This window comes from Apaloderma vittatum, unplaced genomic scaffold, assembly GCF_000703405.1.
Source record: "Apaloderma vittatum isolate BGI_N311 unplaced genomic scaffold, ASM70340v1 scaffold12861, whole genome shotgun sequence".
NCBI lineage: Eukaryota > Metazoa > Chordata > Aves > Trogoniformes > Trogonidae > Apaloderma > Apaloderma vittatum.
This window is the reverse complement of record NW_009699685.1, coordinates 52,990-68,822: the sequence shown is the minus strand read 5'-3', so window position 1 is coordinate 68,822 and position 15,833 is coordinate 52,990. Positions and strand designations below refer to the sequence as shown.

At 40.1% G+C, this 15,833-nt stretch overlaps 1 protein-coding gene across 1 annotated transcript; it reads right to left on the bottom strand.

Annotated features, from left to right (window-relative positions):
• Positions 1-481: 481 nt before the first annotated feature.
• LOC104280745 (ovostatin-like) lies at positions 482-14,509 on the bottom strand (the record flags this gene model as incomplete). Its single annotated transcript, XM_009878491.1, has 18 exons — positions 14,331-14,509; positions 13,671-13,854; positions 13,168-13,327; positions 11,642-11,694; positions 10,725-10,745; positions 9,555-9,723; positions 8,865-8,949; positions 7,963-8,074; positions 7,506-7,620; positions 7,183-7,292; positions 5,287-5,445; positions 4,696-4,923; positions 4,104-4,161; positions 3,434-3,579; positions 2,345-2,494; positions 1,605-1,775; positions 1,178-1,310; positions 482-572 (listed from the first exon to the last, which is right to left on the bottom strand). Coding segments are annotated over exons 1-18 (2,210 nt in total), but the record flags the coding sequence as incomplete, so codon positions are not given.
• Positions 14,510-15,833: the final 1,324 nt, after the last annotated feature.

The following is a 15,833-nucleotide window of genomic DNA, read 5'->3' as shown; positions in this document are numbered from 1 at the left end:
GCACAGGCTGCTCAGAGAGGTTGTGGAGTCTGTTCTTTGGAGGCATTCAAAACTCGTCTGGATGCATTCCTGTGTGACCTACTCTAGGTGATCCTGCTTTAGTAGGGGTGTTGGACTAGATGATATCTAGAGGTCCCTTCCAACCCCTAACATTCTGTGATTCTGTGAAAGTTCATCTGCCCATCATTTTCCTGAGTCTGGAAAGAAAACTCAGAATTGTTGTTCATCAGGCCCATATTTCGTCTTAGGAAGGGAGTATGACTCAAGGTACACACATAGTGGGAACAGATGTCTTTGAGGACATGGTAATTTTATCATGGAAAAGAGGAGGGCAGTCGGTCAGGTGATTATTGAAAAATCTAGGTCTTCCAGGCCAAAAGGTAAGAAGAGATGGCAAAGAATTGCTACCTTACAGGACATAAGGAGACATATTTAACATCTCTTAAAAACAAGGCAAAAAGAAGGAAGAAGCAGTACTCACTTAATTAAGACTATATCCCAAATCCAAGTTTCAGGGAAGAATTCACGAACAGTCTCAAGGATGAGTCTCTCCTCTCTAGCCACTTCATCAGCTAAGAGGCAATGGGAATTTAGTCAAGCTTGCTTCATATAACAGGCTACCAGAAAGGATAGATTTTAATATGTATGGGTCAATACAAAGGATGATTAGTGTTTACTCGTTTCTTTCTAACTGAGACTATTGGTAATGCCACACAAATATTAATTTAATGTCACTGATGTATCTTTGATGTAGATATAACCTGGTATCACAGAGAAAAGTTTACCTGAAGTGCTTTTGTCTCCAGATATAAGCTCGAGACCTAGGGCTAGAACTCAGGTCACTTAGCTTTTAGATTCATTTGCTATCCACACTGATGCACCGTCTTTTCAAACAAGCTCTGGTTGGAAGGGGATTGTTGTCAACCATGTCAGCCTTGTGTGACAGTCTACTCATTGTCAACACTTCACAAGATGAAACTGGACATTAATCTTAAGTGTAGACCTAGAAGGCTTTTTTTTGAGTATTGGCTATTATCCTAAGCCATCACATCCTGTTCCAGACCAATATTCAATATTAATATCAATGTGATTCATGAGTACTGTACATTCCTATGTCATATGAATACCACTTCATTTAAGAAAAAAACCAAAATCTCTTTCCTGCCCCCTCTATTACCTGATGATTTGACATGGTGCGAGGAAGCCATGTATCCTGCATTCAACAAATATGGTGAAGGTCTTACAGTCTCACTGCTACACACAACTGGTTGCCTAACCTTTGAGTTGGTAAAAAATTTAATGCCCATATCCTGTAAAAAACACATTTGTTAGCTGCAACCATACTGCAGTTGAAGCTTTTTCCATTTCTCCCTATTTCCCATTACTGCCTTTCACCACAGACAGACCCAGAGACATCTATGCAGAGATTTGTGGGAGCTTTGTGTAGGTTGGGAAATCAGAGAAGGTACCAGAGTCAATTGCGAGTAGATGTCCATGAAGAGAGTTTGTTGTGTATGAGTTTTACTAACAGCGTTATTTACAGAAAAGTTTAAAGCTACATAAGTGGAAACTCACTTCAACAGATTTATGTACAGGACATTTACCCTGAGGAACTGGTATACATCTGGGCCTAATCCAGACATTACAGGTGTGTAATACAAGCCTTTGTGAAAGATGTTGTCAGAAGAGACACAGGGTTCTTGGGGGTCATCTTCTAGATTAAGTCCATTAAAGATGTAGCCTTGAAAGTCTTGCAGGGGATGCAGGTTGTATATCTGTGAGGGGGAAGGAAATGCAAAGCCTGTTGTGTGTTGAAAGACCAATTCTAATAACACCATCATGTGCTGCAAATTGCCAGAGCTAAGTTACTGGTCTGTTTGAAACAAGGCACTGTTTCCTGGATTGAAAACTGACTGAATGGCAGGACCCAGAAAGTGGTGATTGGTGGCACAAAGTCTAGTTGGAGGCGAGTATCTAGAGGTGTGGCATAGGGCTCAATGGTGGGCCCAATTCTGTTCAACTTCGTCATTATCGATCTGAGTGATGTGGCAGAGCATACCCTCCACAAGTTTGCTGATGATACAAAACTGGGAGGGGTGGCTTATCTGCCAGAGGGTCGTGCTGCCAGAAACCCGTCAGTGGTAATACCAAGGACCACCTGAAAGAGGACTTCCAACTGCCAAGACACAAAAGCTATGTATTACCTACAACAGATATTATATGGCCAGCACATGCAAAAAGCAGTAGAAGTCTAACACAACCTAACAATCTCAAGTGGAGTGATGCTGAAACGGGGGAGGAGGAGGCAATGGAAGGAGACAATACATTTGTTTGGGCAGCTTACTGTTTCTGCAGACAGCTCCATCTCAGACTTCAGGAGCAGCATGCTCTGATCCACTGCCTTCACAGCACAGAAGGAGTTGGCAGCAGCTTCAATGACTAAACTGACGTTGGAAGCTGAGCGCACCTGCTTTTCAGAGAATTTCAGCTGAACCTGAAATTTATCAAACAGATGTTGGTATGGTTAGTCCCTGCTGTTTGGGTCTGCTCTGCATGTGTGTGTGAATGGAGGGCAATAAGGAGGGTAGAAGGCTCTTCTGTTAAAGCACAGGTAGTCTGCCTGGAGAAGGATGTCTGTTCTCTCCAGCCTTTGTTGACCAAACCTCTGCTATAACCAGACTTAGGCAATAAACGCACTTAAGACTCCCGTGATAGCTTAAATGAAACCTACCTCAAGTGATTTAATAGACAGTGTGATTCTATTGCTACTATCAAATCAGATCTTACTATGACACAGACTACATGTAATAAGCATTATGGTGAGAAGATCGTATTTTTATTTGGTCCATGGCCCATCTTAGCAAATGTTTAAACCATTTAAAAATGTTTTGAGCCTATTCAGAGCAAAATCTATTTCACATCTGTGTTAGATAGGAGGGAAAAAACAGAAGAGGAGGACCACACCAGGTAACTGGAAACATTTTGTTTAATCTCACTTGTTTAGTCTTCTAATGTTTCATGCCTTTTAGCTTTTAGAAACTGAAGATTAGAAAATGTACCAGTGGAAAAAACACGGAAGGAAAACTTAAACTCTAGATTGCTATATTTTTGCTTTCTTTTCTACACGTATTTAGCTCTGGTAAATCCAAATTTTATTTTTCAAAAAAATGTGAAAAATTAGATTAAATAGTGAAGCAGGATAAAGCTAAAGTGTGTTTGCTCTGCTGAAGAACAGACACTCTGAACTAAATCAGACACTAGCATAGCTCAAGGGAGACAGGAATCATCTGAGTTTCCTGAAAAGCAGTTTTTAATGTTAAAAAAAAAATTACCTTTTGATGATAAGGCCAGGAGGTGGTGGTAGAGGAGAGATATAAGGCCAAAGAGAAAAAAAAGGAGAATGCAGAGAGTAACATATCTCAGTGCTTCTCACCTTGTTTTTGAAACATTTCTCTACTGGAAATCGGACACTGTCTGCCACCAGCTCCTTGGCAGGGTGTAAGGTATATACCAGCAACCGAAGGGCTGGAGCCATTTTCTCATTGACCAAAAGTGGGATGGTGAAAGTGCCATTTTGGTCTGTTAGAAAAGAGAATGGGACCAATAAGGAGAGAAGCGCAGTGATCTGCTGTGGTAGTAACCATCCTCACCTGGCATATAGCTGTGCCAGTCAGTGGAGCAATCTGTACATGGACAAGAAACTGAAAAATCATGGATTTGCCAGGAGGCAACATGCCTGGGTTTAGATCTAGATACTCTCGGATTTCATGTGAGTTTGAACCTGTGGCTAGATTCAAATAGCCCCCTAAGCCAGACATTTTGCCTTCCCGATGTTATCCTTTGGGAAGCTCTTTACAGAACACTACTTCTTGACTTGTATCAACTGAACTAGCTGCTGGGCTAAATCTAATTTATAGTGATCTTAGTGCTAGTGGTAGTATCAGGTACACAAGCATGGATGGAGAGAGATACAGTCCTCCCAATTGCAGCTGTTTACATCCAGGAAGTCTTTCCCTGGGCCTCAGTTTCACCATTTCTTTCTTTTTCTTTTTTCTGTTTTGTTTTGTTTTTAATGCAGAAACATGATTGACAATTTAACTTACCAGTTTGGATATTAACTTTAATTTCCCCTGTAAGGACAATCTTGCCTTTTGCCATGCCCTGTGCAGAGAGGAGCAATACATTTACTGGTTGGTAGAGACTAGAGGGAGAAAGCAGCGATCAAGTTCAGTGAACATTAACAAGACAATCAAGGCATGTACACTGAGATGGCTTCAAATGCTTAAAAATCAGTCTTAGAGCATGCTGAATGCTGTCACTGCTGCTGCTACTTACTGCTGGGACCCTTGTCACTGGTCAGAAAGCAGAAGGAAGAGGAAGGGAAAAGGGAGGCAGAGAATACCATAAAGAGTTTCTTGGAGGGAAGGGACAAGAACTCTGGTCTGAGACATTATGAAGGTTGTTCCTTACTATGAAAAAGAGTAACATGTCCAGAAATAGCGGTTATTTTTCCTGAGCAATTAGGTTTTGCCAAACAACCTCAATGCTGTTTCCATCCCTTGGTTGTTGGCAACTGTGCTGGCTGGTAATCCAAAAGCTGGAAGAACACTCACTGCTGTAATTGCTGTGGAAGCTCTGCCTGATATCTGCCTGGTCAGGGCCTTTCAGCAAACCATGCAACAACCCCACACTTACCACATAATAGAAGTTCATGGTGTTGATGTTCTTGTATCCTTCTGTGTTCAAGATGTAGTGCACAGTGATCCTCCTCTCCTGCCCACATCTCAGATCTTTCCACAAAGGCTCAATCCTCACAAAACTGCTAGTCCAGGAGTAGAAGCGCTGGATGGAGAGATACGCGTCGTGGTAGGAAGGCTCTACCCAGCCTTCAGAGTGGCACTGGTGACTGGTTTTATAAGTTGCCTGATGAGGAGAGGGAGTGAGTAAAAAAAGGAAGACAAACATATGTCACTAAGGAAATTATTATCGCATACTGACATCTGAATGATTAGTTCACACAATGCTTGTATTCAGGAATTGCATCTAAAGCCAAACTGGTAAGGAAAAAACAGGACTATGGCTTTACAGCAAGCCATTGCATTGCTACAACTCAGGTGTTTTCCTCACTTCTTTCACAGTAAATTTTCAGACCTATAGAACATGAAAAAAGCCAGATAAAGCATATTTTTATAAAAAGACCTCAAACCTCATCCCATTTTTTCCTGTGTTCAGTTTGAGAGCAGCCATATATCTCTCTGTGTCTATTCAGCTTTGTTTTGTACTCACTTTCAGATTGATCTCAGGATCGAACATTTCAGATGTGTCAATGCTAAACTCTGCAACACCATTTTCATCGGTGGTGAAGTTGTCTGTGTTCTTGTTGTTGACAAATAGCTGAATAACTTCATTGGAAATAGGAGAGTTGTTTTTGTCTATCAGCTTCATCTGTAGAAGAGAATGCAAGATATTCAGTGTGTTATCTTTCTGTATGTAGATACTAATGTTTTGCATTCCTTTGCCCTCTGGACAGCAGAACTGATTTTTCTTCTTCCTTCAAAGCAATACTTAAGAATTGAAATGTCTCTCTTCACTTTCTGGCAGCTATCTTGGCTATCTTATGAGGTTTGGAGCAGGAACTTCCTCAGCATCTGCTACATCATTGATAACATCGTTTTGTAGAGCAAGAGCTTCTTATGTCTCATCTCTTTCCTGTTCAGTCCTTTCTGACTACACATCTCCAGTTTAAAGATATACTTTTTTCCTTCTTTTTTTCCTTCCTTAGTTTTGAGAGTCTGCTGCTGATACTTTTCGTGTCTGAAGCCCTTTTCTTCAGAACTTTATTTTGAACACTTTTTTGATTCTGTCTCTGCTGTTCTTGTGTTAAACAAACAAATAAAAAATAACAGATACCATTAGGGAAATTTTACGTTACTAGAAGTGAGCATTTGTTTTGAGGTGGATTTTTTTTGGTGGTTTGTTTGATTCTTTGTTTTTAAGAAAAAGATGGCAGAAGTAGTAATATATTAAATATAAGCTTAAGGGACTGATTATACTCTTCAGAAACAGCATGGAGACAAATGACAAAAATAACCATAGTTAGTTAAAAGTGTTCAGGTGGATATTGGTTTCCGTGAGATTAAATGCGGCAAAAGAGAAGACACGCAACGCATGGCCAGCAACAGATGTTTCATAGTGCAGGGAAGGACCATGAATGGAATGTGATGGCACCAGGACAGGGATCTGCTGAATTTTTCAGAAAGTATGAGTATCACTGTCTTCCAGACAACAATTCCCCTGATGTGACCTCCACGCATTTGTTGTTTTCTTCTTTTCTTTACAAAAGCAAAGCTGCCTGAAGCCATCCTCAGCAGCTTTGTCTCTGAGATGTGACATCTCAGCCTTCTACCACGTGTTTTTCAGCATGTTTAACCTCTAGTGTGTAAGACAATGTGTGTGATTGAGGAATTCACTGTGGCACATCACCCTGGGGAGCCTGTCGATCCTCAACCTCCAGTAAGGGGTGGTAAGGTGCACATCAATCTGACAAATTAAGTGGGAATGGGGAGCAAGTAAGAAAGTTATATAGATGTCTTCCAGAGGGGAAAAATAACCTTGAAAGGCAATCTCTTCTCTCATTGCACTGCTACTGGTAAAATGTCCCCTTATCCTTTCCTCACTGAAAAAAGCATCAACTGAAGGAGAGAGATTTATCCCTACCCCTTAAACCACAGACAGAATTATGTGGGATTTGTCATGAAACATAAAATCATGAAAAAGGTTTTTAAGACAGAAACTATTTGCTTGATTTTTTTTTCTTAAATTCCTTTCACTCTTTCTTCACTCATCCCCCAGTGTTTTTATTCATCTCTTGCTGGAATACAATGAGCAATTCTGAAAGGAGAAGCAATTATATATATATTAAGCTTAAAATGCAAATTAGAAAAATGCTAATTTCTAGGGTTTTTAAAAGTGTTTTGATTCAAAGTATCTCTGGCAGAGTCAAACTCAGAATAAAGTAATACTCTTCAGTATTCAGAATTACCAGTAGGGCACTCTGTGCCAGCAGAGATGGCTGGGGACGACAGCCCCCACCCCAAACAGTCCCCAAAATGTTTCCATCACTGTTGCCAGGTGATTGCCTGCCAGTCACCTTCTATACAAGCTCTCTATGCCCTTGCTTACCTGTCCAAAGAGAGGAATTCCTCTTCTGTAATGGTGATCTATGTTCTCAAACTGTATACTGCCCATCACCCGAGTTATGAAAATAGACTGAGTAGATGTAAGTTGCAGGCCTGTAAAACATGTACAGAATCAAGGGAAGATATGGTTTATCTTGCTCATAGCTTCATGGGAGTTAATATTTGCCTGGAGATGGTCACTGTGCCTATAAATTCAATCTTCTTCAGGGAAACATACTTGTACTCAGCAGGCAGAGGCTAAATATCTCCTACTCTCCTTCTGGACCACACCAGTGTTGCTGTTTCTGACTGTCTAAAAAGGATTACCTGTTCCTTTCTCTGTGACAATGGCTTTCACATCAAGAAACCTCTTGTAACCAACGCGATTTAGCTCAAAGATGCTGGAGCTGAAAACCTGGGAGAGGCAGCCTCCTATCTCCAGCTTGAAAGGGAAGAAAACAAATTCTGTTACCAAGGATCACAGCTTTCAAAGGATGCCTGCAATACACAGTACCCTTCTTTAGCAAGGGAGGTCTATACAGGGCTGATGGAGACATCAGTGGGAAAATGAGTTATGAAGAAGGAACATATCAGTCCTTCAGGCCTGTATGAAACCAAAAGAAATGAGGTGCCTCAAGTTCCACACTAGTGATACAAGCAAGCAGACGAGTAGAGTGAAGTGAAGCATCGAATAGAGAAAGAAAAGTGTGAGGAGCAAAGTGGTAGAAGCTGTAACATGGGACAGATGACAAGTGTAAGGAGGAATAATAATTTTGTAACATACATTTTTTGTAAATGATTGACAAACTGGGTTTTTCTTGCATCTCCCATATGAATCAAAATCCCTGCACACGCTGAGCTGGACTTTCCCTTCAACAGGCTGGCCATAGGTGTACCTAGGGGAAGACAAAATAGGTCCATGAGATGATGCTTGAAAAACTGACTTAACATACACAAGAATAGATCTGGGACAAGCAGTGAGCTGGTAAGCCAGAAGACAGAATAGTTTCACAGGCTTTTTTTTTTTTTTTTAAACTTGCCTGTTGTTACAAAAAGGTAATACAACTCAGAAGCTGTAAAATTAACGGGTTCTATTCCCCCCCTAAACCCATGAACCAAACCCACACCTTAAACCTACAAATAAACACTTCCATCAGCTTGACAGACAAATATGGCTATTGACAAAATTATATTTTCTTTTGTTTCTACTCTTTAGCTTAGACTGGAGTCCTAGACTCACTGAATCAAAGCAAAATTCCTCATATCAACAAGGGGATCAGGATTTCAACCCTCGATTCTAAATTACAGGATCTTGGTGTTAGGGTAAGCAAGTTTTCCTTGGAGGGGGAATTAAAGACAGCTGTAACTCTAAGACCCCCTGCTAGAATTTAATGGTGCTCTGCTGTAAGGTCTCCCTCTGAAGTAGGTTACTGGGAGTGGACACATCCTACTTTAGCAGGGGACCTCTCGAAAGATTTATTCAACCCAATGAACACCAGTTGGAAGAGAATACACATGCAATACAGTGAGAAGAGCACACAAGTAAATGAAAACTTCAACCACCAAGTCAACCCTGACCAATCCTATTTGTTTTGGTCTCTTCTCTAAGCCCTGTGTCTTTTCTCAGTCTTTGGGAAGTTCTTGTTCTTCAGCATGTTTCCTAACCACTCTACACCTAGTACTTACACTCCGCAGACTTTCACTGTGAACTCTGAATCCAGGATTGTCAGGCTTTCTGGTGCAGTGACTGTGACATCAAATTTTGGCAACACTAGGACAAAAGAATGCAAAGAAAAAAAAAAACACCGGCACATTGTAAACTTGCAGGCTCTCCTGACATGAAAGAGAAATTGAAGATGTATCATCAGTGTTAGCTACAGATGGAATGGTATCTCAGAACTCAGGTACCAAAAATGGTTGAGAAATGGCCTGACCTGCAAAGGCTCACTATTTCTACAAATCTTTGAAGAGAAGTCAGGACTTGTGAGGTGAATTCTGTTATGTCTAGATGCCTTGCAGAGCTTCGGCCAAGAAAATTTGTGGGTATGGATAGGAGAGGGTTAGTTTGTCACAGTGAAATTTGGAATCAACTTATTGATTTGTTATGCAGATTATTTTCCTGGCTCAATTTGTGAAAAATGTTTAATTTATCTCCTTTGGCTTATTACTGTTTTGTTTTGGTTTTTTGTTTGTTTGTTTTTGTTTTTGGTTTATTTTTTCCTCTCTTTCCAGTTCTTAATGACAACTAATTGAAGTTGCATTTGCCAGGAAGCTACTAGAATTTTTAGCAGTTAAAAGGGTTCATTGATAGGGGCTCATAGTATTTCCACATAATAACGTTTTATACTCTGAATAAAAACAACAGGTGGCATTTACCATATTCCTCCACAAGGAATGAGTGATCTGTTTTATCTCCTGACTTCTTTGCTACAATGATTTTGTAGATCCCCAGGATAGGCTCTTCAGTTAGTGGGAATTCAATTTGGATAATGTTCATCTCTGATGTCACATTTTGCCACTGAAAGATCCTGTTACCCTGTGGATCCTGAAGAAAAAAGAATATGGACTCACATTTTATTTGTCTTGAAAATCTTTTGTTATTGACACACAGTGTATAAATAAAGAAGAAAACAGGTCAAGGTGCTTTAACTCATTGAGGAAGTTGCTTAATGCATATGCATTGAGATAAACTATGCCTTTGATTATCAATGTTGCTAGATTCTCATCTGTTCATCTAAGATTCAGGCAGCCTAGTTATTAGTCTCAATTATCAGGGAGAGTTACACAGTTCTGTTCTTCCCTGCTCTTTAGTATATGTTGGTCTACTTTTTCGTCAAGAGTGGAGAGAAAGAAAATCTTTGTGGTTTGCCTTTGGCGGAGCTTATCCCACACAAATCTTGGCCTTTAGTAACCCAACTTTTTTTCAGCTGCCAGAAGAAGGAAGGAAACATTTCTTCTGCATTCACTGTGTCATTTGTCTCTCAGTGTTTGTTATGCTAGTTAGACTAAAGAAAACTCATTCACACCGTTTCCTTGAACTCTGCAGAAAAACGCACATAGCACTCAAAATAGGCATGCTTCACTACAAGCAAAATAAAGTCATCTGACTTCATGGTATAACATGAAAACTTGCAAGAATGCTGTCTAGACACAGACTGAAATTGCCATTTTAAAAATCACCACAAAATGCCATGGAAGTGCTAACATAGCTAGTACTTGTATCCACAGCCTTTATTTGCTCATAGCATTCAGCAGCACTTGAGTTATGAAAAAATATACTTCAAAATAAGTTGAGCCAAGTGGAGGAGGTGGAGGGGAGTCAAAGGCAGGCATAAGAACAGTAACATTTTTTGACTTCTGATATGCATATGGGTATGTTTTCCATGTTAGTAGGGCTCAAACAGCATCCTGGGATTTTATGAAGTTTCTCCCAGTGAACTCAGGAGCAAGATTTCATTGTGTGTAGACATGTATCAACCAGTATAAGCATGTGCCCTTTTTTATTTTCAAATGTGTAATATAATACAAAGAGAAAAAAAATCTTACCTGAATTGCAATCAAGGGGTACTGAAAGAGGAAAAAACAAAGTGGGAGAAGAGATTAACAGGCTGAACAATCATGAATTATTTTTCCCCAGGACTGTAAGAAATGTATAAACAATAACCAGTAAAATACCAGTAATCAGAGATCCTCACCTCTTATTTCAATCACTTTAAAAGCAGTTTTACTTCAATAAAAAGATTATATAAGGGGAAGAGATGAAATGAGAGTGTTGGGGCAGTTCCTGATCCTAGTGGATTTAGTGCATTCCCAGAGCAGCTGAGTGAGTAAAGTTATAGATGTGCATGTAAACCGTGATTTGGGCTTCTTTGATCTTAAATCCTCACTCTGCTTATTCGCACAGCTCTTTTAGTAATGCTGTGCTCTCTTCTGCATTACAATGACATGAGAGGAGGCTTGTAAACACCTTTTAATCTCTTGGTTTATGTATTATGAACATGAAGACTGCTTGCTGGCATTGAAAGTTGTGCCTTTGATTGGATAAATAATTGTGGTAGCAACCTGAATTTTCATCTTCTCATTTCTAAAACGAGCAAAATACTGGGTGGATGACTTACCAATTTTTGCAAGCAACAACTGCTGGAACAATATTAAGAAGAGATTGAACCGTGGGCTTTCTGTTGAGAGCTAAAATAAGGTCTGCATTAATAAAGCAGGGTATTTTTTTAAGCCTCTGGCAATAGCAGGAGGTGTTGTATCAGGGATCCAACCTGCCACACACTTGCACTCTTCCCTGTGAAGATACATTCTAACGTAAGGGTGAATTATAGTGTGCGTTTAGGAAATCATGGTAATTCTTTGGAATTTAGTCTCCACAGTACATTATTTTATTCACAGCAATATTTAAAATGGAGAAATTACCTCCCAGTTTTAAATACAGGAGAATATTACTGGTCACTCACCATCTCCTGGACAGGTTTAAAATTGAAATCCAGGGCAATAACACGAAACATCACTGGAAAGATAAGGAACTGGGTGTTAGCATTAGCTGTAGTTTATTTGGCTGAGCATGATAGTTTGCATCCATTAGTACTCCCAGTTTCACTGGATCTTCTAACAGTCCCACTTGCACAGGATGCAGGTAATAACATGTACCTTAAGATATAAGAATCCTACACAGACTTCACTGAGGGGACTTTTCCCCAGCATTGAGTCCTCACACAGTTTCATGAAAGCTTGCTTTACCCCAGGAAAAGGGGATGACTGAATGAATAAGAACTGCTGTGCAGGTCAGACAGCCATACCTCTTTCATTGGCCACCTGCATGATGTAGGCAAATCTATTCCTCTCAATTTCCCTGTCTCTAAAGCAGGATTTCTTGCTTTAAACATATGAAAGCTCCAAATATTGCTGTAACTAGGTGAATTGAATTGTCCTTTTTTCCTAACGCAGTGCAACCCTTCTTAGTTCAGTCTGTTCTTATCCCACAGGATTTTGCTCTTGTTTGTTTGTTAGTTTGGTTTTAGTTGGGGTTTTGTTGTTGGTGGTGGTTTTTTTCCAAGAGAAAAACTGAAAGGAGAACGATGAATTACCACACAAGGAAAACCATAAAAATATGTTTCAAAAATGTCCTTATAAAACATTACCTTTTCCTCATCTAATTTAACTTACTGCTTCCCTCATTTCAAATAATCAAGCCATTTTTTGGTGGACACCTTAGTGGCACCACAATCTGATTGGTAAGCTTTCCCTCATGCTATGTATTTATCATCCCTAGTTAAAGTATAGCTGATCCCGTCGAACAGCTATATTACTTGGCTCATCTCTGGAAGTAAGTATTCTCTTAGTGTTTCATACACTGTTCTAGTTATGATCTATAAGCCTTAAATCCTAGAAGTGAATTAAGGAATGGTTCTACCTAAATGGTTCTTTGCATATTTAAAGCTCTGCTTGATGGCCAGATGAGAAGTATGGATAAGGCAATAGCTTAAGTAGAGGAAAAACAACAACATGAAAATATAAAGTCAAAAACCATCAGAACCCAGAAGGTAAATAGCACAATTTTGCCTTAAAAAACTTGTAATTAGTTTTAAAATAATGGATTTCACTCTTAGTCTTGCTGGATGAGCAGTATCGCAGATAAAAGACTGGGAGCATTGTTTTATGCCAAGTTCTTAAGTAGTGATCTAATCACCTTTTTCCACTATATTGACCTGCCACCAGTAATGAAATAGCAGCAGCAAAAGCTACTCTCTTCTGTCAGCTGGAAGGAAGGGACAAAGAAAATAATAGAAACCATGGGATGACAGTCTCCTGCCATCCTGAAGATGACTCTCTGAGCTCCACAGCAAATACTTCGAGCCATTTTAACAGAAACTCCGAATAAAATGCCTAGACTGTAATTCAGGCTGAAAAACACCTGGCAGAGAAATTCTATCTGAAGAAACTGCTTTCTAAGGGACACATTACAAACTAAATGCATAGTCACCACTCTGTCCTGGTTTGTAGATGGGCTTGTCTGTCTCCACAAAGACAATGCTCTCTGTTTTCCAGATCATCACCGACCGCTGCTCTTGTAGGCTGACTGTGTTGCCCCCCTTCGCAGAGAAAGAAATGAAAGCCAATGGGGTGGAACTGACAGGAGGAATCTGTGAGGAAACAAAAAAAAAACAACGGGAGGTTGCTAGACTTGAAGTCATTTGCTCCAGAACCTATTGAACAGCTAGACCCATGGCCTGGACTCCTACAAAAAGACACTTGTCTCACTTCTACAACCTTCACCACCTTCCATCACCTTTCTTGAACCTTTCTTGTTTATATCTATTTAAAATGCCTCCTTGTCTGTTACTATGTACCTCTCCTCTGCTTCGTTTTTCTTCCAACAAGTCTTATTTCTTCCATTGCACGTTCCTCTCCTACACCCTCTGCTTTAATTTACTTGTCCCTCCTCATATTTCTTTTCCCTTGGGCCATACATTAAAATTAATTTACCGTGAAGTTGAAGCACTGTAGACCGCTGCTTGGTGTCATGGTTTTCTCAAAAATAGTGGTGTTAACAGCACCATATTCTAGGATGACTCTGGCAGATACTGTCTCATTGAGGTTAAGGAACTGCAGGCAAATCTGACCTGGAGAGTCAGTTTGGAGGACAGCAGGCACCATCAGGACATATTGCCTGTGAGAGTCAAACATCAAAGTGAAAATAAACACAAAGCATTGTTATTACTTAGTACCTGTTGATTAGATTAAATACAGAACACACTGCCAGTGCTCCTGACTCCTGCTCTGCAGCTCCCAGCTCGCCCAGCCCTACGCTCCCCACACAACTCTATCAATGCCCCCAAATCTTCCCTTTTTGCCCTTTGTCTGAGTCCTGGACCTGCCAGCTTTTAGCAAAGCACACTGCTGTTACTACTCCTACTGTCTTTTCTAAACACACACAAGTTCTGCAATAGGCAGAATAGCAGTTTCATATTACATGAGAACCATCCACTTGCCATCCACATTCCAGTTTAACTTAGCTCTCCAGATATAAAAGATGAGTCATGGTAGTATTTAAAGTAGTATTTAAAGTGAAATTAGTGGCACTAATTAGCACTATCTTTAAAGCCTTATCGTGAGTACTAATAGTAATAATATGGTAGTTCTTACAGCTCGGGTTCCTTTGCAGCTGTTACATGCAGGAGAAGAATAGTCAAAAGAAACTTCAGCCACATTTTTCTCACTGGGAGAGAGAAGAAAGAGATAAGGTCTCTTTCCAAGAAGCAATTAATTGCTTACTAGTTTAACAGCTCTGCAACATTCCTCACCTAGTACTCCAGAGGAAAGGAGTCAACCCTTCAACTCCTCCCTATCTCCTTCCTTAGATGTTACTGCCTTTATAACTGCAGCAAGGGGTGGAGATCCCAATCTATCCTACTGCTGGCAAGAACCTCCCCTAACCCTACTGCAACCTAAACCAACCCTCTTCAGACTGTAACACTTTACTGCAGCGCTCTGAATGTCTGCAAAAAATGTCTTTAGAGACCTTGTTTTCAAGGTGAGGGGCTTTGCTTTTTTACACTGGGGCTTGGCACAGCACAGAAAAGCACAAAATGACCTAAATTAGAATAAGCCTGTCAGAAGAGGTTAACACTTGAGGGTTTTCCCCATAATTTTTGGAGTTTATCATCTGGATTGATAGGTGGGATGAAGTAGGAAACCTTTCTGATTCTGGCAACCACCTGATTCTTGCTAAAATAATGCACTGACCTCTCTTTTACCTTGCTTCATGCATGTTTTGGGTATTGATGAAACTGAATAATAGAGAAGCAAAAAACCAAAAGACATCTAAAAGGTCTTATTTATTTCTACCTTAGCCGTTGAGCACTTTACAATATTTTTGAAGTTTGATTCATTTCAGCTGGCAATTAACCAGTTGGTGGGTCCTTGTAAATTTGTTAGTGCCCCAGATTTCTAGTGTTCACACCTGTGTGGAAGGTAATTATGTTTTTTAGAGAGTAAAAAAAAAATCTACATTCATCCAAAGGCCTTATTTAAAGATAAAGGATTACTTCCTTCTTTTGTTCTCTTGTGCTCTCAAGAGAAAATAAAGCACCCTGTGTGCTGCTCCCCACAAGAAAAGCAGTGCTGGAAAGCAGTTGTAATTAATTTTTTGGCCTTTCATATTGTTACTGGGTCTGTCTGGGATGAAGTTATGAAGTCAACTTTCTTCATTGTAGCCTGGATAGTGCTGTGCTTTGAGTTCGTGGCTAGGACAGTGCTTATAACTACACCAGTGTCTTGGCTATCGTTGAACAGTGCTTGTATGATTATTAAACTGCCTTTATCTCAACCCACTAGTCTTTTTGTCTTCCTTTTATTTTCCTGTTCCCTGGAAAAGGGAAGTGAGCCAAAGGCAGGGTAAGTGCTCAGCTGCTCACTGGGATCAACCCACCACTGTATGTTATCAACATGGTTAAATTTTTTGGACCTGAAGCCAGAGAAATATGGCTTCAAAGGCAGAGTACCTGCATGGGAGGTAATCTCCTGATACGTTGTGTGATTCTCTTCTTGTTTCTTGCTAGTATGTGATGTGGGGAATGGTAGCACCTGCCACATAGAGCAGCTATCAAACTTTCTTCACTTATGTCTTCAAAATTTTCACAAAAGTGT